Raw genomic sequence first — 26,828 nt, forward strand, 5'->3', positions numbered from 1 at the left:
CTGAGGGGAAGGCTGGGGGAGCTTCCCCGGGCAGGAGAGCTTGGAAATAGAAGCACAGGGCGGGGGACAGTGTGACATCAGACTGCAATGCGATGGCACCCCGTGGACTTGCACATTGCGGTGGCCCTGGTGGCACAAGACACCTGGGGACCTGAAGTTTCAAGGAAACACCAGAGGACGAGATGTTTGGTGCCATGTGCACAACATCGACCCCAGTTTAATTAGGTATCGTTTTCTAATGTCAAAGACCAGAAGGACATCTCTGAGTTCTGGAGTCGAGGAGACGCTGCTGCTAACAAGAAATGGTTAAATCATAAACACAGTACTCTGTTCTAAGGGAAGGCTCCAGATCCAGCTTTTGTTGGCCACCCCCAAACCATATGCCTCTAGGAAGCAGGCCTTGCAGCACAAAATTAAGCAGCAGTTGCTGTTTTTAAAAAGAAAAAATAGATTTTAAAACATTATCTATCTGTCTAGCTATCATCTGTCCGTCCATCCATCCATCCATCCATCCATCTAACCATCTACCCATCTGTCTATTTGTGAGAATAACATAAAAATCCAAGTCCTGGAGATGCAAACTTTACAACTTTATAACAATCATATCTATTATATTTACTGCTATACACGTACACCCTGGGATAAAAGCAACAAAAATACCACTCTTTCCTTAAATTTTGCTTTTCAAAATAATGGTATTGCATATACATACAGTTGATCACTGAAGTGATTCCGCCAGAAGTTCCCAAATTTGAAGGGCTACCTTTGCCAGATTCTACTTGGGCATTGCCAGATAGTCTGTTCTATCTTTTGGGATACCAGTTGAAAGGAGAGTAAACTAGTCCCTTTAAGGGGTGCCTGGCTGGCTCAGTTGGTGGAACATGTGACTCTCGATCTTGAGGTTGTGAGTTCGAACCCCACATTGAATGGAGAGATTAAAAAAAAAAAAACCAACTAAGGAAATAAATAATCTTAAAAAAATAAATGAATCCCTTTAAGTTAAATAACTAAAATGCATTTCAGAAACTATTTTTTCCTGGAGTCTCTAATCCTTTGTGCAGGCCTAATTTGCTAAAATTACAAGGGGAATTAGAAGGAAAGAACATAAGTTACTGGAGTTGGAGCTTAGCTAGGAGTTACTGGCCTCGATTATTTTGCTTGCAAGAGTTTATTGAAGCCCTGGCCATAAATCTTAACGAGAATGTTTGAAAAATCAATATTTAATTAATTTTTAGGAGCTGAATTTTACCGATTTCTCCTGGTTGTTTTCAAAAGCCAATGTCTTCAGGTGAGATGGTTAATAAATGGCCAAAATGGAAAACACTCCTGTGTTACATTTTTGAGCTAGGAGAGGAAAGGTCAACATTAGCAGAGAGACTGAACGGAAAAGAATGTCTTTCCAACAGGAATATATCTGTGCAAGATGAAATCCGTGGAAGAAGAAACGCTTGAAGTGTTACCTTTAATAGAATGAAACTCTCCTCCCCAACATTGAAAGGAAGGGCTGCTGAACCTCAAAGCCCCGAACCTTGACCCTTATTATTTATCTGGTTCCTGGAGGACTTGCCTTAAGTGTCATTGCCCACCTTGCTGGCTTGCTGGGGGTAGGTTGGGAGGGGTTGCTGTTTTCTTTTTAAAAGCACTGGCCCAAGTGTAGCCTCCTCCCTGAGTTGGCTAAGGCACAGGTGAGGCCGGGCTGGACCATTTCAGTGGGGCTTTATACAAGGGCATCTGTAAACTCCCAGGACCACCAGCAGAAGCATGGCTTGGAGGAGTGTATTAAAATGCATGTTCCCAGGCCTCTAGCTCAAGGATTCGGACTTTACCGATCCGTAGTGGGACTCAGAACTCTGGATTTTCAAGTACCTCCTGGGTCCAGCAGGATGTAGGCGGACCACACCTTGGGAAACACAGCGGGAAAGGTGAGACTTCACCTTCACTGACACTACCAGTGTCAGTGGGGTTAGGAGGCAGTTGGGAACAAGAACCTGTGAGTGTCCATACCCTGTTCTGATTAAGAAGGTTCATAGGGAAGAGTACACACAAAGAAACGGGAATCATCAAGCCGCTTTGATGAAAGTACTCTAGGAGGCTGCCCTAGAACAAATGGGACAGGCTTAGGAGGTCTGGCTGTGCTCTGGGGGCCTATAGAGCTGCCCAACTGGCTGTGTATGGGGGGCAGAGCATGTGGCAGAGGGACAGTGACGATGTTTAAGGCACTGTAACCCGCCCACTAGTAAGAGGGGTCCAGTGAACACATTGAACGTTGATTAATTAGATTAGCAGTTCTTCCTCCCTTGCTGGGTGAGTGGGGCCTAGGCAGTGGGCAGGCGGAGGCATAATTTCCACTTATCTGTGGGAGAACAGAAGGAAATGAATTGTACACATTAACATGTTGATGCACCCACTTAATCAACGTATTCTGTAATAGTTACTTGAGAGAAGATTTGATTCCACTGTTACTATTTTTTCCCTTTAAAGAGTGATAAGACCTCAGTTGAGAGAAAAGAATACATCTACAGGGTTTCACATTTCAAGCTTCCCTCTAAAATGTCCAGTTCCTAGCAATGGACTCTCTCCTTTATCTCTGATAAATAGTGCCGGATGATTTTGTCAGGTCAGCAGCCCTAGGTGACGGCAAGATCGGGGAGATGCCGCGTGCATTGAATAGGCTATGTATATATAAGCTTTTCAGATTAGAATTTTGGAAGCTCCATTAAATAAAAGAATTGGGCAAACTTAGAGTATCTTCTTCAGAAGAAAATAAGTTGCTGTTCTGTTTTCCAGTGAATCAGAGCGAGGAGCCCAAGAACATCCTTGGCTCATGCAGTGCTCTGTTGTCCATGATGTGACAGCCAGAGCTGCTGCCCGATTCGTGGAGCGCGATGGTGATGATGGGCGTTCGGAGGGGTTCAGGGGAAAACTGATGCTTGTAACGTCATATGGGCCCCAGAAGAATATCTTGGCCACAGAACCTGCTTCCTTTGGTTCCAGCAGCCTCCATTATGCACACTGTGCCAGCCTTAAACACAAATCAGAATTCCTTATTATACAGTATATTTGTTTTATATGCATTTGAAATCAGAGACTTGCTTCTGCTTGATTTAGATACATGTTCCCTTTGATTTCCTTATCTAATTTTGATAGATGAGCTAAAAGAAGTGCTTTGGTGAGCTCAGGCAGAGCTTCCTTCCTGCGTGGGGCTCTTGCTCTTCTCCCCTAGGAGGAAACTCATTAGTATAGTGTTGAAGAATACGGTTTGGGGAGCAGGGACGACAAATGGATCTCACTTGACCCTTGATCAGCTGTTTACCTGGGATAGTGCATGCTATCTTTCTGGACCACGGTGGTCCCAGCTTATCTGCCTGAGACAAGGAATTGATAATCTATATCCTTCTGAGACCTGTGCCCACAATCGTATCTCACAACTTCCTGTGAGAACACTGTGGGTTACAGACCTCTGTGTTTTGCCAGCACCGTTCTCCTTGTCTGGAATGCCTTTCTTGACCTCAGCTTCTTGGTCAACTTCTGTTCATCCTCCAAGGCTAACACACCTCTGCAAAGCCTTCCCAGACCCTTCCTCTTTGCCACCTTTGCTCCTGACTTGGTCTGTCTTGTATACTCTGTGCTATATAGCTACAGTAGTCCTTAACTTCCCTTTGAACCTACCTATAGTCTCCACAAGGCTTCTTCTAATCCAATATTTGGAGTTTCTCTGAATATCTGGTGCAGTCTTGTGTTTCCCCAAGGAGAGGAGTAGTTAGCAGTGGAGAAGGACATAACTCTCCTGTTACAGCTTTCAGGGACTGGGGGAGCATAACTCCCTACCTACCATTTATCATCCATTGCTTTCAGTTATTCATATTGATTTCCAATCCTTACAGATTGCATGCAATCACATGAGCACAGACAGCCTAGCTACTGACGCCAGCCCTGCAAAGAAGCCCTGGTCAGTCTGTCTTGATGACAGGTTTGGCTTAGTGCATCAAATCCGCAACAAGCAATGCCGCCTCTACTCTTTAGGGTAAGTGCCTTTTATAGCAGAAGAACACAAAACACTCCTGCGAGTGGCGAAGGCTTTTTCGGCAACATAAAGTTACGCACGGTCAACAGGTGCTGGGCTTTGCCTCCTGCCAGCCTTTCAGACCCCGTTGGCTGTCATGTAACTGTGAGCACTGCCCTTGTGGGTCACCGGAAGTGGCTGGGGCCATTTTCTCTCCCATGACCTACACTTAGTTGGTAAGTGGGCAACTTCAATTTTCAGCATGATGAGGATGGTCCTCTTGGTGAAGCCAATGATTTCCAGCTAGAATTACAACGTCCTTATTACAAAGAAAATATTAAGAATTAAGAAGAGAAGGAACAGCAGGCATATTGGAAATTCTATACATACTTAGGATGAGTGACCCAAGATGAATGATTCCACTGTTGGATTTTTATGTTTTGTGCCCATGGTAAATCCATGTGTACTTTACATTAAAAAAAAAAAAAGAAAGAAAGGGGAATTCTTGTGAAAACAGTGTGATTTTGTCAGAACTGTGGGAAATATTAATATTCCTGTATTCAGGCCAAAAGTGACCTAAATACACAAATGGATTTGGAGAGTTTTCTATAAAAGGACAAACAGAAAGTAATGAGACTATTTCACCAATTACAGCAGTACTCACATCCAGACCTGAACTTACAAATATGTGTCTCAGAAAACAAAAAAGGCAGAAAAGAGTTATTTTTATTGGGGACACCCTATTCCACAGACTCTCTGTGGAAGCTGTGTGATGAGGTTCTTAGGCAGGACCGCTGATGTCCATTACAGAAGTGCTGGGGACCTTAACAGGTGTCTTGTGCTTTCTTCTCACTGATAGATTTCATCACTTCTGTGATTCACATTCAGGCACGTGAATGACAACTGTCAGTGTGAATCCTAGATGATGGGGTTGGGCGGGGGTTGGGCCTACATTTGTGTATGTGCCCAGAGGGTCACCATCGATGTCAAACTCTACCAAACAAGAATTGTTAGTTGCAGTCATTGTGGACTTTTTGTAAAAATGAAAGTTTCAGGTAAGAGTTTCAGGATAGTGGAAATGTTCTTCTATGGCTTCAATGAAGTCCGTATCAGGGGGGCTTTGTAAACACAGTAGGCACTCAGTACATGTTTGCAACATAAATGATTGCACCAGATAAGGAGACTAGGGAGAGACGCTGGTTATGCTGTGATTTAAACCAGGAGGCAAAGGTTTAGGAAATTAGTTCCTCAGCCATTAGAACAGAAGGGAGCCTACCAGCTTTGCTTCTAGCTTGTAGAAAGAATGGGAGTTTTGACAGTAGACTTTATTTTCTATCATGTTAAAAATGTATGAAAGTAGGTCATAAAAATAATTTCATAGTACCACATGCAAATTGGAGAGCTCAGCTTGGTCCTGTTTTCTTGCTCTGAACTGCCTTTATATTTTACATATTATTTTACACCCTGGAATAATCTCATTTAAAGCATATCCCTGAGTAAAATGAGAACTGGGAAAGCTGTTGAGGGGAGAGAGCTTTAAAATTCCTTTTTTGCTTTCTAATACTTCAGAGCCATTTGATAAGAGAATCCTGCTCTAAGATTTCAGATGACTTCATGTAAAAAGGTAGTTTCTTACTTCCATTGAAATGCTCACTGTTTAAACTCAGCTTTCTAAAGAGAAGATAGGGATAGTTGAATTCTTCAGAGAACAGACGTGACTAGATGATAAGGGCCAACTTTGACTCAAAACCGAAAAATGCTTAATTGAAGACTGGAAATTAAAGAAAATATTTCCGATGGGTAAAGGAAGGATGCTTTGGGTTGTGGATGAACAAGGAGGTTGCCCTGTGACTCAGGACAGGTAAGCCTGCCCCCTTCGCAGGTGGATTGCTCGCCTGGAGGCAGGTAAATGGCCCGCGGACATTTCAGTTGATGCTGAGGGAAGACAGAGACCCAGACCAGAAGTGGTGGTCCTGAAATGAGGCTCAAGAACAGGGAATGTGGGCCCTGGGTTCTCAGGTTTGGGAGGATGGGGGGCAGTTGTGAGATGGCAGGGAGGGCGGGGGCAGGTGGGTCACGGGGTCCCCACACCAGGCCAGTTTGTGCTCTGGGCTCCTGGGCTGTGGCAGGAGCAAGACCATGTCATCCTGGCACACCGAGGATGGCAGATAAAGCCACCGCTAGGGGTCGCCTTCCTAGACACGGGGAAAGGGATCTGAGTACAGAGGACCAGAAGACAAGGACTACATGCCTTTCCTCCATCCCAAGAACTAGAGGAGGAATCAAGTTCACCTTGTCTCGGAGTCTGGAACGTCTTTACGAGGAGTCAGACTTTTTTTTTTTTTTTTTTTTTTTTTTCTGCAGCTAATGTAAAAGCATTTCTCTGGGAGAGTGTGTGTACTCTGGGTGAAGCTCAGCTGAGAATTAAAATCGGATCCTTTTTAACTTTGAAATGGGGGGTAGAAGAGACCAGTTAAGATAAGGGAAGGTGCTGTACAGGCAGGTTATGTCCCCGGAAGGGGGAGGAGCAGAGGAAGGAGGGGTTGTGGGTTTCGGTGCTCATGTCTTCTGCCTGACCTCTTCAGCTGGGGGCTGCCCTGAGCGTCTTCTGTGTGAGGGGGAGGGTGCGGGTGGGGTGCGAGGGGGTGAAAGCTAAGGCCAGTGGGGGAAAATCACCTATTTTATCCTGCCTGTCAAAGACTCTTATTTCAGGGGTAGACGTGAGAGTGGAAGAGGGAACTTGAGAAGGGATCGTGCCTAAGTCCGTCTTTTTATTTTTATTTTTTTAATTGTTTATTTTTTAAAGATTTTATTTATTTATTTGACAGAGATCACAAGGAGGCAGAGAGGCAGGCGGGGTGGGGAGGGGAAGCAGGCTCCCTGCTGAGGCAGAGAGCGAGATGCGGGGCTCGTTCCCAGGACCCTGGGATCATGAGGAAAGCAGAGGCTTTAACGCACTGAGCCACCCAGGTGCCCCAGTCCATGTTTATAATCTCTTCTTTTGTTCTCTGGTAGGTGGCACCATTTGGTTTCAAGGCATAAATTCTCCGCACGAGACAGAAGAATGTTCGGTAGATGACACGTGGTTAGGCAACAACCGGTATCTTGGGTGGGAAAGCGGGGACTTCCGGGCGCCATGAGCATTTCACGAGGAATGACCGAGATCCAGAGCCAAACCTTTTCAACTTGTAGGAGTTCAATTAACACAGCCGGCGCTCTGCTGTAGATGAATGAGGAATCAGAAAATCATGGACCCAAGGGTCCTTTTAGATAATTTCTTTCCTAATCACCACCTCCCGCCCCCTGAAATTTGAATGGCATAGATAATTTGTATATCTGTTTGTGTAATGTGTGTATCTGTGCCTTCCATGTAAAAAGGGGAGGTTTTCTTGGCTCCCAAGAATGGGTTTTTGCCCCCTTAGGGATGATATCATCCCTGCTGAGAATATATGTTTTAGATGAAATCGTGGCATTTTATGAAATGTTATTTAACAAAACTAATAATTATAACATCTTTTTATCTACTATTGTGTTATTTATGCTCCAAAAAACCTATTCACCCCCCTCTAGTAGCTGCCAGTTTACAGATCTATTCATTATCACCTCAATAATTAGATAACAGATAACCTAATTATCTATTAGAGCTCATAATAGATCACCATGTGGCCAGATTCTCTGGGTCCTGCAGGGTTGAAGAATGGGTTACTGAAACTCTTGGGGACACCGTTGTCCAATTGTGTCACTTCTTCCCATCCTTATGCCTCAGTGGTCATAGTTAGAAACCTTTCCTGTATCTGGTTAGAAATCTGTCCTGTATCAATTTTGTTGAGTTATAATTCACATACCGTACCATATAGTTCGCTCATTTGAGACATACATTTCAATGGTTTCCGGTCACTACAGTCAAATATAGAACATTTTTGTCACCCCAAAGAGGAAGCCATAAACCCAGTAGCAGTCATTCCCAATTTCTCTCCAACCCCTTTCCTACTTTTTACCCCTTGTCCTAGGCAACCACTAATCTACTTTCTGTCTGTAGATTGGCCTTTTCTGGACATTTCATATAAATGGAAGCATACAACATGTGGCCTTTTGTGACTGGCTTTTTTCACTTAGCATCAAGGTTCGATTTTGTAACAGGTATCATTACTTCATTCCTTTTAATGGCTGAATAATATTCTATTATATGGATATACCACATTTTATTTATTCACTCATCAGTTGATGGCTATTTGGGTTGTTTCCACTTATGGGCTCTCGTGATAATGTTGCAGTGAACATTCATGTACATGTTTTTGTGTGGACATATGTTTTTACTTCTCTTGGATATATTTTTCCTTTTTCCTTTGGTAACAGAGCTAGTGAGTTTTGTGGCACCTTGCCAAAGACTGCATTCCCTAGCCTTCCTTGAAGCTCCAAGTGGCCATATGATTAGCTTTGAGCAGTGAGATACGAGTGAATGTGCTGTGTGCAACGTCTAAGCCATGCCCTAAGAGGAAAGGATGTGACCTTCATTCTCCTCCTACTTTTCCCTGCTGCCTGGAATGCAGATGTGGCAGCAGGGAGTGGAACAACTCTCTTTGATCATGAGATAGGAGCCTTATGAGATACATTTCTTGCTTCATGGAATAAACATAAAGTAGAACATTCCCATAAAGTAGAATTTTGTACAGTGAATTCTCTTTCCAGTTAAATAAGAGCAGAAAATGATTTTCTTACAGACCAAGTACATTTTTGCTGTAACTAATAGTTTTGTTTTGGTTATTTCATTATTTTCCTATAGTTATTTGTTAAGAAATCTTTCTTCATTAAGACTTGTGACCTTCGGTTCAAGGGTTATATTTTATTTATCTATTTGTCTCTGGTGTCTAGTATAATGCCTTAAACATATTAAAGTGCTTTTTGAAAAGTATTTATTTGAGAGAGAGAGAGGGAGAGAGAGAGTGAGTGAGCAAGAGAGAGAGCACAAGCTGGAGAAGGGATAGAAGGAGAGGGAGAAGCAGACTCCCTGATGAGCAGGGGGCTTGACATGGGGCTCGATCCCAGGACCCTGGGATCATGACCTGAGCCAAAAGCAGATGCTTAACTGACTGAGCCACCCAAGTGCCCCTTAAAGTGCTTTGTAAATATTTATTTATATACACAAATAGGACAGTGAAACATAGCCTGCCCTATGCTGTGTTGGATACTGTACTATGTATTCTGGGAATTCCAGACCCTACCTTTCTAGTTTTCTATCACTTCGAGCAGCATTTTATAGATCTGTCGGTCAGCCATCATCTCATTGCACAGCACATGGGATTCAGAAATAAGCAGAATATTACATTGCATGTTAGCTAAGTTGAATTTAAATAAAAACTTGAAGAAGTACCATTTGAATAAATGAAAGTAAGAATTACAGACCCTGATTCAGTGAGCGCTGTTTATTATTTTCCAATTTAGTACACTTACATCGTAAATGTATTTTATTTAGTAAAAGTAACATAAATTAACCCCAAAATGACAAATTTCAATATTTTCATGTTATTTAGGGTATTGTACAAAATAGTTCCTCACTATATGATGATGAACTTAAATATGTATGTGTGTGCTTATGGTGTCTCTGGTAGAGAACATTTGTACGTGTGCAGAGAATTTCTGGAAGGATACACAAAATATTGCTAAGTGTGATTATCTCTAGAAATTAGTGGTCAAAATTTCTAGGGCTAGAACACTTCAGCTTTTCATTCTATCTATTTCTTTGAATGCTTTCTATGAGTATTGCTATTTTTTCATTATAAAAATTAGTTTAAATTGAAAACATACCAATATATAATAAAGTGCCTTACTAAAAAATGTTAGTTACAGAAGTGTATGTGCTTAATTTAATTCTTAAATTTTTTTGAAGTCTTGGTTAAAACACATGGTTTAGAGTGGAGAATGTTTCCTTGAAAACTATTTCGAAAATTCAGAGAAAGAAATTATTCACATTTCTCTACTCTAGAAAGTTTACATACAAATTATATTTAGTGAGGACTTTCTTGATACAGTGTTTTCTTAGTAAAGTTACAAAACTGCCATTTTCCATGAGATGACCCATAAAACACTGGTTTGCTCATCTAAGTTTCAACAAATACAATTAAGTGAAAAATTCCTTGGGCCAGGTGAATTTCGCAACATTCTGATCTATACAGAAAGAAATCTGTCTACTAAATAATGTATTGTCATTCTTATTCAATTCTTGGACATACAGTGCATGGCAGGTTTATAAGTTAGCTATTGCTGTATAACAAATCACTCTAAATTTCAGTAGCTTAAAACCATTATTTATTACGGCTTATATGTTTCCAAATCAGCTGGGCTTCTGTTGGTTGAGGTTGGGCTTAGCTGGGAGACTTTCCGTCAAGGTGTGGTAGGCCAAGGGCAGTTCTGTTTTTCACAGAAGGCTGGTGGTGTCACAGAGGCTGGGGTACCTCTACGTTTCATGTCTTGTATTTTCCTGAGACAGCAAGTTTTCATCATGAGCATGATAGGAGAGAGTGGACAGAAGTACTTAGAGCCTGAGCTCAGGACTGGTATACTGTCAGTTCCTTCCAAAAAGGAAATCATGTGGTCAAGCCAAAAAATCCTGCCAAAAAAGGGGCAGGAAGGGACACCCTGCCCATGATGAGCAGAGCATGGCAGTGGTATGGATGAAGGGTGAAGAATTAGAGCCAGCAAGTCAGTCTGCCACACCGGATTAGATGATGGAAAAATTGGGGGGACACTAGGATAGAGATGACAATGGGCTGATCTGGGTGAGTGCGATAAGAGGTAAAAATTAGGAAACAGTATCTTTCGGGTAAAGGGAATGGTAGTGTTTGTGAGAAGAGTGCTAAATCTTCTAGCCAAAAGGGTAGAGAGAATTACAGGTAAGGGACAGCAGAAGGTTAACGTGCCATGGATCCAGTGAGGGGAAAAGCAGTGGAGTAGAAATGAAGAGAAAACAAGGCAAGAAAAAGTATAATCAGAATGTCTAGGGGGAGGACCTCTGTGCCGAAGACTTATTTTAGTCAACTAAAATCAGGTAAATAATTGTTAGCCAGTGAGCTTGTATGTTTCCATATTATGAAACAATCTGAGACAGTAAAGTCTAAGAGAACGAAGCATTTCTGCATGGGGTTCAAGTTCGGTCGATGTATTATAGATACTCTGGGAGATTTTGGTATCTTAAATCACATCTAAATATAGTATTTCGGGCAAAGAAGCTGTAATCACCATTTAAAAAAATAATCTTCTTTCATTTAATTTCATGTTTTTTCATCCAAACTGATGCTTTAATCAAAGTGATGAATATAACTCCACCAAATACGTCTGAGTAATATGACAGAGTAAATTAAAAATGTGTTAATTATATGAGTGTTCTGCATGATATGTTACATACTGCGTTCGTAGGTACAGCTAATTCATAATTTCTTCCTCCTGTTGATGTGACTTTAAGTGAGGTATCTCTTCTATTTCTTGAGTAGAACCGCATAGAGTTGCCTTTTCTTTAGCTGTACTATTTTATTTTATTTTTTGTTTAGCATTATTATCATCAAACACACCTTATTTATTCAGCTCTTTGATGTATGAGGTCAGTTAAGGTAAACCCATAGGTAGTTGCCTATAGGACATCTTCTGACATGTTAAATGTCCTCCTAAGGCAGGGCTGATTTCCTCTATTATTGTTCTAATTGCTGCTTTCATTTTTATTTTTTTTATTTAATTTTTTTCCCAGTGTTCCAAAATTCATTGTTTATGCACCACACCCAGTGCTCCATGTGATATGTGCCCTCCACGATACCCACCACCAGGAAGCTGTACTATTTTTTTTAAATGATTTTATTTATTTATTTGAGAGAGAGAGAGAGAGGGCATGAGAGGAGAGGGGTCAGTGGGAAAAGCAGACAGGGAGTCTGATCCCAGGGACTCGATCCCAGGACTCCAGGATCTTGACCTGAGCCGAAGGTGGTCACTTAACCAACTGAGCCACCCAGGCGCCCCCAAAGCTGTACTATTTTAAAACGCATTCCATTTCTAAGGAAACAGCTATTGTCTTTAAGTCAGGCCTCATGCATGGTGGCCATTAGAATGGAGACAAAGTACCTCATTAGCAAACTGCACCTCTCCCTAAGGGAACGAATCCCAGTGCTCATATTTTTGACGTCTTCTGAGAAAGCCTCTTAAGATCACTGGATCGTCTTGTTTCGTTGCTGCTATGATTCACATCTTTGTAAAAAATTAATTTGGCATGCCTCTGCATGTTTGAACATGTGCTTTGCTGGTCTGCATTTAGCAGATGATGTCTCTGCTTGCTTGATACCCAGAAGCTCTTAGCTCTAATGCTTTTTGTGATAGAAGAAGGTTTATTGACTGTGTGCAGTTAGCCATGTGTTAAAACAGGAGAAAGCTTGGTAAGAGTAAGAAAATTGGCCTGAGAATCGTCTTGTCAATCCAACACTTTTGCTTCGTATTGCTTTGTTCTTACTGATTTCCATCCTCTTTCTTTCTAGGCTGGGGAGTGACGATACACAGTTTGAGGTTAGCTTGGCCAACAGTGGATGCGAAGTCCATCGTTTCGATCCTAGCGTGAAGTCGGCTCATCTTCTGAAGAGTCGGCGCCTCTGGTATCACCGCTTGTCCATCGACTGGCGGGACCCACACCCAGCTGTGGCTGCCCAAAACCCGTACAGCAACACCAGAAAGCTGGGCACCATTTTGAATGAATTTGGGCATCACAAGGTGAGAGTTTTCATTTGATTGCACAATGAAATTAAGTGAACAGACTCATGAACTTGAAAAAAAAAAATGCAAACCCAGAATTGGACAGTCGAGAATCCAGTTTCAAACTTCGTGATGATAGCCCGTCATTATTTATAGAGTCAGCTCGGTAGACATAAAGTTTTGGCAAAGATTGAGGTCTTTAAGTTGATTTGTAGATCGCGGTTGCTGTTGGGTAGTGCTAGGGTTTTGGCTAAGACTGGGCAAGGAAGTGAGAAGCCTACTTCTGGCAGGGGCTCAAAAGTCCCATTTTCATTTGGCAATCGACTTAAAATGTTCAGATGGAGCAAACTACTTATGCCGATCCCAAATACAAAGTAATCGGGGCCAGGTTTTTGTTTGATAAGAGATCGCCCACATATTGTGTTTCTCACTGCTGTAGCAACTGTCTTGAGTCTCCGGGCTCTGGAAGGCCAGAACATACATTATGTCTGATTAAAATGAACTTTGTAAAATGGAATGGACATTCTGTGTGTTGCAACGGATAAAATGATGTCGAAAGATGTCAGATCTCTGCAAGTGTCTTCTTGTGAATGGATAGCAAAAAGAAACTCAGTCTTTGAACCGTGTTCCTTGAAAGCAAAATTTTTGGTGTAGACCTGAGGCAGTTGCACTCTGTAGGCAAATACTAGATAGTTCTCCTGAGTGTAGTTGGCCTGTGTTGGTTTGCCAACCCTTCCCAGGCTTGGCCTATTTTACCTTCCTGTTCTCAGCCAGAGATGACATGTGATTTAGCACATACCAGAATGGGTGTTTCTGAAAAAAACAGCGTACATGGAATTCAATTTTAAACTTGAGTTGCCTGCTTGATCTTTAATACAAGGGCTTTTCCTCATTGTGTTTTTTCACTCCTCCTCCTCCTCTTGCTCCTCGTCCATTTTTTTTTTTAAACTCCCTTTAATTGGACAGCAGGAGCTTCTTCAAGAACCACTTCAAAGAATTTGCTGCTCTTCTAACATGTGATAAACGACTGATTTGTATTTTGTTCTGCCATTGACAGTAACTAGCATTTAATGATTAGGAGACTCAATGCAACATACACAGGATTTGGGGGGTAAGATCTTCAAACAGAAACTGAAGTGGGAGCATTTTTCAGAACTTTATTTTATTTTTGCCACTTATTGCCTTCAGAGACCTGTGGGGGTTTTTTTGTGTTTTGTTTTGTTAAAAATTTTTTTCCTTACAGCTGAACATTACAGGCTTGATTCTCTAATATGTCAACTCTTGGTGATTCAGACAGCTAGCTACAGATTCTTTGTGTTCATTTGGGACTCCTGTTGCTCCTCCTTAAGGCTCTTTATTCCCTGGCCCTATCTGCCCTCACCGTTCAAAGAGTAGACTTTGTCGAGACTGCTTTTTTGGAGAATATTTCAGCAAAAGATTTGGTAAATGTGAGGATAAAATAAGGCTTTGAAGAATGACCCGTGGATAAAATACATCCAAGCCACATTTCCTATGAAAATGTGTTTTCAAATAATCAGGTATGCACCGGAATTGTGTTTGTGTAACTCCGTAGGAGCCACAGTGGGCAAAGTTTTATGCTGAGGATGAAGCATGAGATCTTTTAATGAGATCTTTTATGCTGCTCCTGGGACAGCAGAAATATTTACAGTAGTACCTAAAAAGGATAAATGTTTTAAAGGATGTTTTTAATATTCCTAAGGCTACTTATTTTTATTAAAAACATTAGTAATGACACCTATAAATGGTTGAGACGGTAAATTTTATGTTATGTAGATTTTACCACAAAAAAAAAAAAAAAAAAAAAAAGAACACGAAAGCAATCTGGGCCATAATTGCCAAGTATATATTTGCTACTTTAAAAATGATCCCAGGTTCATGGGATCAAGCCCCGAGTCTGGCTCTCTGCCCAGCAGGGACCCTGCTTTTTCCTCTCTCTCTCTGCCTGCCTCTCTGCCTACTTGTGATGTCTGTCAAATAAATAAATAAATAAATAAATCTTTTAAAAAAATTCGATATGGAGGATTTTGAAAGATTCTGATATTCTTTCCTAGGTGTTTTTTTTGGTTTGTTTGTTTTGGCAAATGCTTTAAAACAAAAAGCGAAAATGAAACCCATCAGTGAGTGATTGCTTCCATTAGGAACAGGCCTTTAGAAGCTATGTGGTACCAGATAAAAGGAAACTGCGTTTCTGGTCTGCAACAAGCAAGGTCTGTTTTCATTTTCCTGCATGTGTACAGACAGTGGTAAAGAGGAGGTAGCCCTGGCAGGGAAAGCAAGTAGAAAACTCTCACACACATGTCTGTCCTTGAGTCTTGCCTTCTTCACTCATTTCTTCTGCTACCGGCTTTAGAAACCAGAAGGGTTTTTGTTGTGTTATTTTCACCTCATGATGTAAAACTGTTTCATACAGTTAGGAGGTGTTTTCTAGGGGAAGCCGTGATTTTTCTTCTTTTTATTCATCCGTAGATTCCAGCTACTCAGGCCAAAAGGAAAAGCCAGACTCTGAGAGGGGGACAGAAAGACGCATAGGGCTTTTGTTCTGCTTTGAAAACTCTTGGGTAATTTTAGTTGCCAGCTGTAAATCAAAAACATTTCTAAAGCATCAGGTGAGAGCAGCAGCATCAGCAAAAGTGGGAGAACCAGAAAGCCAAGTCTGGCAGGGAATCCTATCCCCTGGGTCGAGCATTATTAATGATCAGCTGGCTTCTCCTTGCTGATGTGCTTGTTGCTGTAATGATGCTTAAGAATTTTTCCAGAACAGGACTGGGTGTATTGAGTCTGAAATTTCCACTCATATTAATCATGATGTGTGCTTTTCCCCCCTAAAGCCTTTATTACACAGAGTACCCTAAATGATCCAGGCTGATTGAGAAATTACTACTTTCAGTCTTAACCATGCCATTGATCGAATGAGTAACAGTACTGCCTTAGAGGTTACCTCTGGAAGCTCGGTGATTAACGTTTGAAGCACCCATTCTCACGTTAGTTAGTTAATTATTATTATTATTATTTCCATTAGCATTTGGCACCGATTGAATCATTTAATTGCTCTGGTGCTCCATTTCATTGCCAGTGTAATAGGGACCACAATCCTTCCCAAATGGATAGTTTTTGAGAATTCGATCAGAGAGCGCAGTGTGACTTAAAAATAATTGTAAACTCGGGGGCGCCTGGGTGGCGCAGTGGGTTAAAGCCTCTGCCTTTGGCTCAGGTCATGATCTCAGGGCCCTGGGATCAGCCTCCAATCAGGCGCTCTGCTTGGCAGGGAGCCTGCTTCCCGCCCACACCCTCGCCCTACCTACTTGTGATCTCTGTCAAATAAATAAATAAAATCTTTTAAGAAATGATTTTAAACTCAAAGAGTTTTAATGAACAGTTTCAGTAAGTCTTCACAAAATTTTATAGAAAGCCTTTCTTTTTTTCTTTCTCTTTGTTTTCTCGGAAAATATATCAGATTCCCCAGGAAATTGATAACCGCACCTAATTCAACTCAAGAGTTTTTAATGAAAGCTTTGTGCGGAAACTGAAGGGCAATTGGTTCTTCAGAGGGGGTCGTAGACAATTGGGACTGTTTGCTGCCCCGGGGCCCGGAACAGCTTTGCTGGCGATCGTGTAGAAAGTAAACACTGTGCTGTAGAGAAATTAAATAAACTGCTGAGAATTAATACGGAGCAGAAGCAGAAGCAGAGCGCAGGGCCTGGGGCCGCGGGTGGGATGGCTGCGTGGGGGCGGGTCCCCGACTCCTCCACCCCCACGGGGGCGGGCTGTCCCCCACTACCCTCGCTGGAGGGGCGGGGCCTGAGTCCCTGGGCCGGGAGCTCCACACCCTTCACCAGACCTCAGGTCTGTCCTGCGGTAGGTAGGCAGGTGCTGTGCTGCAGAGAAGGGGCGCTTTGAAATTGAGCCACAAAAACGTTCCCTTTCCTTTTGCTTATTACTTGAGCAAATTATAAACAAGATGTTGATAGCGCCCTAGAGTGAAAGGCTTCTTGGGAAGAATACTCCGGCTTTGCTGGTGGAAATGGAAAATGGTAGACTCAGGAAGAAAATTTCTCTGCATGGGTATATTATGTCACTCTTCATTCCTGGAAATTTCCTTTGCCTTAAATTCTCCTTTGTTTGCTGTTCTGCTGTACCAGTTTTGTTTGTTTGTTTTGTTTTGTTCTGTTAAATATTTATATGAAATATCATTCTAGATTCCTCTATTTTCTTTTTTTTTTTTTTTTTAATTTTCAGCATAACAGTATTCATTATTTTTGCACCACACCCAGTGCTCCATGCAATCCGTGCCCTCCATAATATCCACCACCTGGTACCCCAACCTCCCACCCCCCACCCCTTCAAAACCCTCAGATTGTTTTTCAGAGTCCCGAGTCTCTCATGGTTCACCTCCCCTTCCAATATAGTTTTAGTTCATGTCCTTTGTATTTGCCTTCTCTTACAAATCTCACTTTTCGGTTTGTATTTGGCATGGGGGTACATTTTCCCTTAAACTTTCCTTTAAGTCAACTTTAAACTTACTTACCTTTCTTAGAATTATCTGGAGAAGTAGTACCCATGGACTCAAGAGTAAACTGTGGCTTAGTTATGTTTTCTAATACATGTTAAAAATACCTAACAAACAGAAGATTTTGAAATGCTTATTTGTAGTGCCTAAATCATATTTCATGTCATTTTGGCTCATATTTAATGTATAGGTGAATCACCGGGGAATCTAATTAAAATGCAGACGTTGATTCTGAAGTTCTGGGGTGTGTCCTGAGATGCGGCATTCGTGGCATGCTCTCAGGCTCTGGTGAGACTGCTGCTTGGGGAACTATACCTTGAATAGCAAGACCTGTAAGGTAGTCTGAGTAACACAGGAGCAGAGGATGTTTACTAGTAATGGGTGTCTTCCAAGAGGCCTGGCACTGGACCACTTTATTTTAGTTTATTTCATTTTATTTTATATTTTATTTTATTATTTATTTCAGTGAGAGAGAGTGAGCACAGGGGGGAGGGTCAGAGGAAGAATGAGTGTGAGAAACCCAAGCAGACCCCCGTGGAGCTGGGAGCCAGGCCCTGGGCTCCATCCTGGGACATGGTGATGAGACCCCGGCCAAAACCAAGAGTCTGCCACTCAACTGACGGGGCCACCTGGACACCCCTGGACCACCTTGTGTTCCGACGTCCGCCACCCTCAGCCTGAGTCCCTGCCAAGGGTGGTATGAGGCACCGATGATGTCCTATGCTTCAGATCATTTTTCCATTTCTGTGCCAGCCTCTACCAGATTTCGGTTTCAAACTTGCTTGTTTCTTGGAACAAAGTTTTTTCCTCGGGAGGGACATTCCTTTATAAAAATGTCTCCCGGGGCACCTGGGTGGCTCAGTGGGTTGGGGCCTCTGCTTTCGGCTCGGGTCATGATCTCAGGGTATCCTGGTATCAGGCCCCGAATCGGGCTCTCTGCTCAGTGGGAAACCTGCTTCCTCCCTCTCTCTCTGCCTGCTTCTCTGCCTACTTGTGATCTCTGTCTGTTGAGTAAATAGATAAAATCTTAAAAAAAAAATGTCTCCCAGTGGTCTCCCATACCAGTTCAAGGCCCAGACATGCCCCAGTCCTAGGTGACTTGTGGTTTACTCTCCAGTTAGATCCCTGCCTGTCAGAGGTATGTTCCTAACGAAGGAGCATATGGCTTAAGAGCAGGACTCCATCATTAGGCTCTCATCCCAACTACCTAGGGAAGTGCTCAGGAAATATATAAGGTACATGACCTCACTTTCTACCCAGCATCTTCCTAAATAAAACGTGCAGGTAATGAAGTTTGGATGCTTGATCTTTTCACACAGCCCACCGCAGAATTCCGAAGCGGCAGCTAGACCATCCAGAAGCCTTAGCCACTGACGTTCAGGATACTTGGATGGAAAACACCATGGCAACAAGATATGCTATGGTAAAGGTAGAAATCCAGGTGACTCTTTTAGGGCCCAGGGCAGTCTTCCGTGTAGACTTGTTTATATTACTTTTCCAGAGAGAGGTGTGTATCTTCTGTGTCTTTGAAGGCAGCTTCGTCTTGCAGAAATGCTATTTAATCATGACAAGCCTGCGTTTCTGTGAAATGAGCCAGTAGCAATTTAGGAATAATGAGTCAGCTACGCTCCTGAATTGCAATTTGAGATGTAGAGACATTTTTCTGTCCCCATCAATCTGTAGTATACCTAAAGGACAAACCAGCTTGGGAACGGGGGTCTAGAACTTCGGCACTCAACACGTAGGAAATGAGTTTCGGCTTTTTACCCTTTTTCACTTATCTATAATGGTAAGATTTGCTGTGAAGCAAATTTCTGGGCTCGGAGTGATTTTCCAGACCATTCAGTTTTTAGCTAGCATGCAGGTTATAAAGCCTGTTTGAAGAACGAGCTAGGTGCCTCTGGATCTTTAGCAGTGGTATAAGCCATGACTGGTGAAGTCGTGCGTGAGCAGCGCTCCCGAGTCTGGACACCCACTCCCATCTCTACAACCGAGTGGTTCTCAGGTTGCACTGTAAGCATTGGTAACACTGGAAGACAAACCCAAATTAACAGCATAAGCAAAGGATCCCATCAGCTAGGGACCTTGATTAAAACTTCGAACCCAGGGGCACCGGGGTGGCTCAGTGGGTTAAAGCCTCTGCCTTGAGTTCAGGTCATGATCCCAGGGTCCTGGGATCCAGCCCCACATTGGGCTCTCTGCTCAGCAGGGAGCCTGCTTCCTCCTCTCTCTCTGCCTGCTGCTCTGCCTCTCTGCCTACTTGTGATCTCTGTCTGTCAAATAATAAATAAATAAATCTTTAAAAAAAAAAACCCCAAAAGCACCTGGGTGGCTCAGTGGGTTAGAGCTTCTGCCTTCGGCTCAGGTCATGATCCCAGGGTCTTGGGATCTAGCCCCGCATGGGGCCCTCTGCTTGGTGGGGAGCCAAATTTCTCTGCCTGCTTCTCTGCCTACTTGTGATCTCTGTCTGTCAAATAAGTTAAAACAACAACAATAAAAACTTCGAAGCCAGAACCAACCTTAGAGATTCTCACTTAGTTGGTCTGTCATGGAGCCCGGGAAGCTGCCTTTTCAACTGACCCACCCCAACTCTAACCCAGGTAATAGGAAGATCACCCTGGGAGGGGCCTCAGCATGTAGAGAGGGCTGTGGGGCCTCAGCATGTAGAGAGGGCTGTAGGGACTCAGCCTTCCCTTTGCAAATCTCCCCTCCCCTCCTGTGTGGGAAACCCTTTAAATAAGAAGGGGGTTGAGAGTCTGTCCACTTCTGCAGCCTCCTTCTCTGTCTCTTCACTGAGTTCCTCTGTCCTCTGTGCCTCGCTGTTCCCTATGAGAAGGTGTGGGATATGAGCCGTGACTCTTTGAGAAGGTCGTACAGGCCAATACGCTATATCGGTGAGAGAAATGAACGAAGAATTTTAAGGAGAGCAGAATTATGTAAAACAAAGCATTTTGACTGAGTGTTGCATTTTTGAGATTTTCAAAGGCACCTGCCATTATTACAAAAGGGGAGGGTTCCACTCCTGCAGGAAATGAGCCTCTGGGGATCTGGTATTTGGTTTTCTTCTCTGCTGGGTACCAGGGGAGGGTGTAGTTGTCTGAGGATTTTGTCATTTTGGCAAAGTTTGGGGAAGGGGAGCCAAATGAGTCCTGAGGGAGCAGAGGGGCTGTAAGCTTTGGGACCGGTGAAGGTTTCCGTCTATGTGACTTTCTTTTGCACAGAATGTTTTGTTCAGTGTTACACAGCCCAGTTTCACCGGGTCATGCAACTCCGCCAGTTCCTCTCTCTTGTGTCAGAAAGTGCTTAATGCCTTTTGACAGTAAGTGGCCCCAGAACTTGCTAATCTATTGGTGAATCCTCTGAGGGAGTGTATTCCTGAGCAAACCCTGTGAGGTCACACCCCGGCCAGCCATTTCTGACCCAGGAACTCAGCCATGCCAGTGCTCAGAAGTGCCCTGCATAACCAGCCACCCATGAAACAAGCTCCAGGGACTTGGGGGAAAAGTGGCCATGGTTTTATTTGGAGGTAAAAGCTGATTTATCTTCCAGCCAGCGAGGAAGGTGTCACTTGCCACTTTTTAGTTAAAAACATAAGGACATTATAAAAACACTGATTTCCTAGCATGGAGTGGCATTCAACAGTTTTGCAATTAAAATGATAATGAAACATTTCTTGTGAGAGCCTCTCTTTAAAATCAGCACGCCATTAGAAGGAATTATGTAAAGCAGCCTCTCTGTTCCAAGTTTTATTTTAAGATTTAATTTATTCCAGATTCTGCAGGAAAAAACCATCCATGTGACAAGCCTGCTAACAGATGTCAATTTAGTTTTATAGCACATGCCTGCACTTCAGAGTCAGAAAATGGAGATAATTCATTTCGCCTGCTGTTTATTACATGACACAGCTTCGTAACACTACGCCCTGGAGGATAGCTGATTAATAACTTACGGGCAAGCTACTTATCACCTGCTTTCGTCTTCTGCAGTGTTGATTGTAAGCCTTATTTCACATTACCCTTTTGGATTAAGAGAGGTTCTGGAAAGAGCAGAGGTGACAAAAATGGATTTTTCTCTTTTAATTTCATCTAGGTCGAAAGACAGATTATATGGTGATAAAGAGAAATAAGAGAAAAAATAAAAATTACTCAACCCAAAAGAACGAAATCTCTATTATATTTTTTTGTGTGGGGGCGCCTGGCTGGCTCAGTGGGCTAAGCCTCTGCCTTTGGCTCAGATCGTGATGTCAGGGTCCTGGGATCGAGCCCCCGCATCGGACTCTCTGCTTAGCAGGAAGCCTGCTTCCCCCTGTCTTTCTGCCTGCCTCTCTGCCTACTTGTGATTTCTCTCTCTCTCTCTCTCTCTCTCTGTCTCTGTCAAATACATAAATAAAATCTTAAAAAAAATTTTCTGTGTGTGTGGTGTTGGTGGATAAGACAACGTAGTTCTGTAGGGTAAATACTATATCAGAATCAGCCATAGTAGGGACTCTTCCCTTCTTCATAGTCACAGGGTCCACTTCACTATGTTGACATGCCATAGTAATTATTGGTTTATATGTCGGTCTTCTGTTCGTATTCCCATCTCTCTGTCCAGTCCTTTCATCCATCCATCCCTTCCTCCATTCATCTATCCATTCAATACATATTTGTTAAATATCTTCCATATGCAAGTACCTGTGCTTAAATAATGAAACTACAGGGAAAAAAGTGTCTCTCTTTTTTTCAAAGATTTTATTTATTTATTTGAGAGAGAGAGAAAGAGAGAAAGCTCATGTGTTCCAGCACACACATGTGCTTGGGCCAAGGGGAGGGGCCTATGGGGAGGGAGAAGGAAAGGGAAACAAGGAGAGAATCCCAAGCAGACTCTGTGCTGAGCGTGGGTCCCTGTGCGGGACTGGATCCCATGGCCGTGAGATCACGACCTGAGCCAAAGCCAAGAGCCGTTTTGTTTTGTTTTTTTAAGATTTTATTTATTTATTTGACAGACAGGGGTCACAGGTAGGCAGAGAGAGGAAGGGAAACAGGCTCCCTGCTGAGCAGAGAGCCTCATGCGGGGCTCTATCCCAGGACCCTGAGATCATGACCTGAGCCTAAGGCAGAGGCTTTAACCCACTGAGCCACCCAGGTGCTCCAAGTCTCTTTTTGATTAGGAAATTTTTAAAAATGCGGTAAAATATATGTAACATAAAATTTACTATCTTAACTATTTTTCAAAAAAATTTTTTGTGGGTAAATACAAGTTTAATGATCCACGGCTCTTCACCTGGATGCAGAGATTTTATAATCCCAGGGTATACAACCATGCAACACAGACCCATCAGCCAATTCTAAAATAAACTTGGCTTTTTACAACTGTCCTGTAACCACTCAGCCCTTCTTCCATCCAAAATGACCCTCAACCCACCTGAAAATTTATTGTAGGGGAGCCAGAAACCTAGCTTTGAGGCCAACAGTAAAAACCATAGGAAAAATAAGTAATTCGGTGGTTAGCTGGTGAAAGCAGGGTATCTGGAACCCTTCCCTGTGCTGCTTTGCTCTTCCTGCTGTCATTCTTTCTGGCCCCCTCCTTCAGCCCATCCGTGTTAACTCCTGGTAGGTTTGAGTAAGCCAGCCATCTGAAACTCGGGTTCCCTTCTTTGGAGCTCGCCATGGTGCTGATCTTCTCTTTCCCATCAGGAGCTCTGAACAGACACTTGTCCAAGGGCTCAAAGCCTTCTACAGAGCCTTTCCTTGGAATGGGTTTAGTGCGACCATCATACTTCTTCTGGGTGATGAACACACTGCCTGACAACTGGCATTTCTTCAAGAGTCTGGTCAGCTGTGTCCTGAACTGCTTGGTCTCCGGCAGTGCCATTCCAGGGCAGCTAGCTCCCCTGCCCAGCTTAACTGTCTTTGAGGGTATAGTAATGCTAAGTATTGATCTCCCTCAAGCTTAAGGTGGGGTTATGTACTGATAAACTCATTGTAAAGTCAACGTAAGTTGAATGTACATTTAACACACCTCACCCACAGGACGTCATAGTTTAGCCTAGCCGAATCTAAAGGTGCTCAGAACACTTAACTAATCTACAGTTGGGGAAAATCATCTAACGCAAAACTTATTTTATAATAAAATGTTGGCTATGACATGTAATTTATTGAATACTGACTGTTCTGTAAATGAGAAACAGAGTCGTTGAATGGGTACACAATGGTTATAAGTATATGGGTTGTTGATCCTTGTAATCATGTGGCTGACTGGGAGCTGGATGGAGGATCCCACTCCAGACCACTAGCCTGGGAAAAGATCAAAATTAGAATAGAATATGGTTTCCACCAAATGCATATTGCTTGTGCACCATTGTAAAATTGAAAAATCATTAAGTTGAACCATTGTCAGTTGGGAGCCATCTGTATTCCCACATCAATGTGCACCCAATCTCTAGAACACTTTCATCTTGCAAAACTGAAAGTCTCTTCCCATTAAACATTAATTCCACCCCCACCCTGTAGCCCTTGGCTACCATCTTTCTATTTTCTCTTTCAATTATTTTGATTATTCTAGGTACCTCACATAAGTGAAAGCATGGGATGTTTGTCTTTCGTCACTCGTTTATTGCACTCAGCACAATGTCCTCAGGGTTTATCCATGTTGTAGCATGTGATAGGTTTTCCTTGTTTTTTAAAGGCTGAATAATATTCCCTTGCATGTATAGGCCACATTTTGTTTATCTGTCCGTGGACCATGGGGTTGCTTCTGCCTCTTGCCTATTGTGAGTAATGCTGCTATGAGTATGTGTGTACACGTATCTTTTTAAGACCCAGCTTTCAGTTCTTTTGGATACATACCCAGAAATGGAATTGCTGCATCCTATGGGAATCTATTTTTAGTTTTTTTGAGAAACTGCCTTACAGTTTTTCAGAGTGGCTGTACCATTTTACATTTCCATAACCAAGTCTCTTAAGATTTAACATGTAGCTAAAAAACCAGACATGTGATCCTGTAATGAGTGCTACGAAGAAGTGTGATGTGCTACGGGAGTATTTAATAGAGAAATCCAATCCCAGATGCTATTTACTTTTGTATTCCTGATGACTAGCCATAGCGGGGACTTGATAAGGTGGATATCCCTTGGTGCTTAGACCCTTTCCTTTGTTTCTTTCCTGATATCCAGCTGTCCTCTGTTCTGTAGGAATGGCACTGGAGGGCTAGGAAAGAACTGAACAGATGACTACCTTTGCCTTGGTTGCCTCTGTTGATCTCTGGCAAAAGTATGGAAAGTATTTTGTAGTAGTGATCTTTTTCTTACTCTTTATCTCATCTAATACTCAAAGATGTTGAGATATTTCCACCAGATCCATGCCTGCCTTTTCTTTGGGGGAGAAAAGAGAAAGCTGCCTACAGATGTAAGATCAAAGTGGAGTGGAGTGAGGGAGTGGTGGGGTATTCAGGGAGAAAATGTTCTTTCTATTCTTAGAACACTGCTTCTAGTCCCTAAAGAATTTTGTTCTGTAATGATAGCAAAAGGGCCTCTTGCTCATTTTCTCATTTGGCTTAAATCAGTAGCATTTTGCTCAATTCCGTGCTATTTATAGATATCTTAAATTGCAATTTAATTCTTGAGATTTTTAAAGGGAATTTGAGATCTTCAAAATGTATAGGCATTATATTTGGAGATTCTTAACTTCTTGCCTCTGATTTTATAAAAGGAATTTGTTTCTCTGACCCCCCAAGCCAATGAAATACATAGTTATTATTCTACCCAGTTTTTCGTTTTGTAGGCAATTGAGACAAAAATGGGGCCACAGAAATGTTTGGCACAGCTCTTTCCTTTGAAACTTATATTGGTTTTGCTGTTTGCCATGGCAGTATTATGATGATAAAGTGCAGAGATCCAATTATCTGTCTGAAATAAGTCCTGAGGGGTTCCCACTGTTGCCCCACTCATGTTATTAGCACAGGAAAATAATATTGGTGGCATTAACAGAATGCTGTTTTGGGGGCAAGTGGCTGGTATTGGGCCGTGTTGTCCAGCGGTAGGGTCGGTGGCTCTCAGCCAAAAAGACCCTGCCACCAGCTCTATCTCCTGTTCGTTGTGTGTACAGTACAAGTGAGTTAAGCCTTCTGAGCCATGTTTTCTTTTTCTGTGAAATTAGGATGATAATACTGTCTGCGCAAGACAGTAGGGGTTAAAGACCAAAAGTCTGTAAAGAACCTAACACGATGCCTGGTCAGTTGCTCCCCAGATGGGAGCTGTTTTTTTAAATAGTTACTAAGTTGGACTAATCGGAATGGTTTTAGGTAGTATTCAGATACCTGGAACGGAGTATTATGGTTTGGGCCATTTGGTATATTTTATTGTTCTCTGCTTTCTTAATAATAGTGGGGAATCTCTAATAGGTCAGCGTTTACTTCAGAAAATGTTAAAGAGAATTCGTGTTCTGGAATGGATTTTGGAAGTGCTTAGAACACAGTGGTATGAATCAGATGTCCAGACCCCACTGCAATTGTCTGTAGGATCGATCTTCCTGCAGTGATGGTCAAAAATGTAGTTGATGTGCATTTCAGATAGTCCACCTGCTTCGTGACATTGGTATAAATCTAGTAGTTCAGTTTTCTTCCCCATGTCCATCTCTGGGGCATAGTACTTAAAGTCCCACAGGCTTATTGAGTGTATTGTTGGGAAATCACTTGGCTGGTGAGCACTGATGTCTTGGGGAAGTATTTATGTAGCAATGATTCTTTAAGACTTCAATTACATTTGCCTTATGATGTTGTATTTTCTCTAGGTTGACCTCTCTGTCTCTGAACCCCCCTGTTAAATCATTTTGCCTCCTTTTTGGAGACATACCCATTATGATACTAACAGTTGGCCGAACTAAGTGCTCAGGAATATTCCAGATAACTAAATTTTCTTACTAAATGAAAAAGGTGCTGTTGCTCATCTCTGTCTTTATTGTTCCTCTCCTGTGCTCCCTACTCTGGTAACTATGATGTAACTCAGCTGTTGAGCGAGGTCTCAATGCAGTTTTCCAACTTCTTCCTTCCCTACCTACAAGTATTCTATGCTCTAGCCTCATGAGGCAGTTTGAGTTCGAAGTTGCCTGAAGTTTCTCACCCCATGGAGCTTCAGTCGTAATTCTTTTTATCACTAATATTCTCTCAGTTTCTGAGCAAATCAAAAGTCTCACTTGTCTTTCAAGTGCTAGTCCGAATGCTATCTCATCCACAAAGCTGTTCTTAAAACCATTTAAGATTTTTAAATTACATAAGTGATATTTCTCCACTGTAGAAAATTTAGATCATAGAGAACACAGAAAGTAAAAGGGGGACAATTAAAGTCACATGTAATTCTACCATAAAAATAACAACTACTAATACGTATATTTCTTTTCTTTTAGACTTTTTCTTACTATGGTAAATATATTTTCACAGAATTTAAGTAAGATCGTACTGTGTATGCTATCTAATTATTTCCTTTCTGTTATGGACTTTATTTTTTTAGAGCATTTTAGGTTCACAGCAAAATAGAGGGGAACGTATGGAGATTTCCCAAACGCCCCTGCCCCCCATAAGCACAGCCTCTCCTGTTAT

The 26,828-nt window shown here is 42.4% G+C and overlaps 1 protein-coding gene across 4 annotated transcripts in view; it reads left to right on the plus strand.

Moving 5' to 3' along the window:
- The window catches only part of METTL24 (methyltransferase like 24), a 145,566-nt gene that overhangs the window by 36,299 nt on the left and 82,439 nt on the right, over nt 1-26,828 (plus strand). For all 4 annotated transcript variants that reach the window (XM_082731979.1, XM_082731982.1, XM_082731981.1 and 1 more), the window contains exons 3-4: nt 3,885-4,024; nt 12,517-12,745. In XM_082731979.1, coding sequence (XP_082588105.1) covers nt 3,885-4,024; nt 12,517-12,745 — 369 coding nt within the window. The remainder of the gene's footprint in view (nt 1-3,884; nt 4,025-12,516; nt 12,746-26,828) is intronic.

Source organism: Mustela nivalis (genome assembly GCF_964662115.1).
Source record: "Mustela nivalis genome assembly, chromosome: 5".
Taxonomy (NCBI): domain Eukaryota; kingdom Metazoa; phylum Chordata; class Mammalia; order Carnivora; family Mustelidae; genus Mustela; species Mustela nivalis.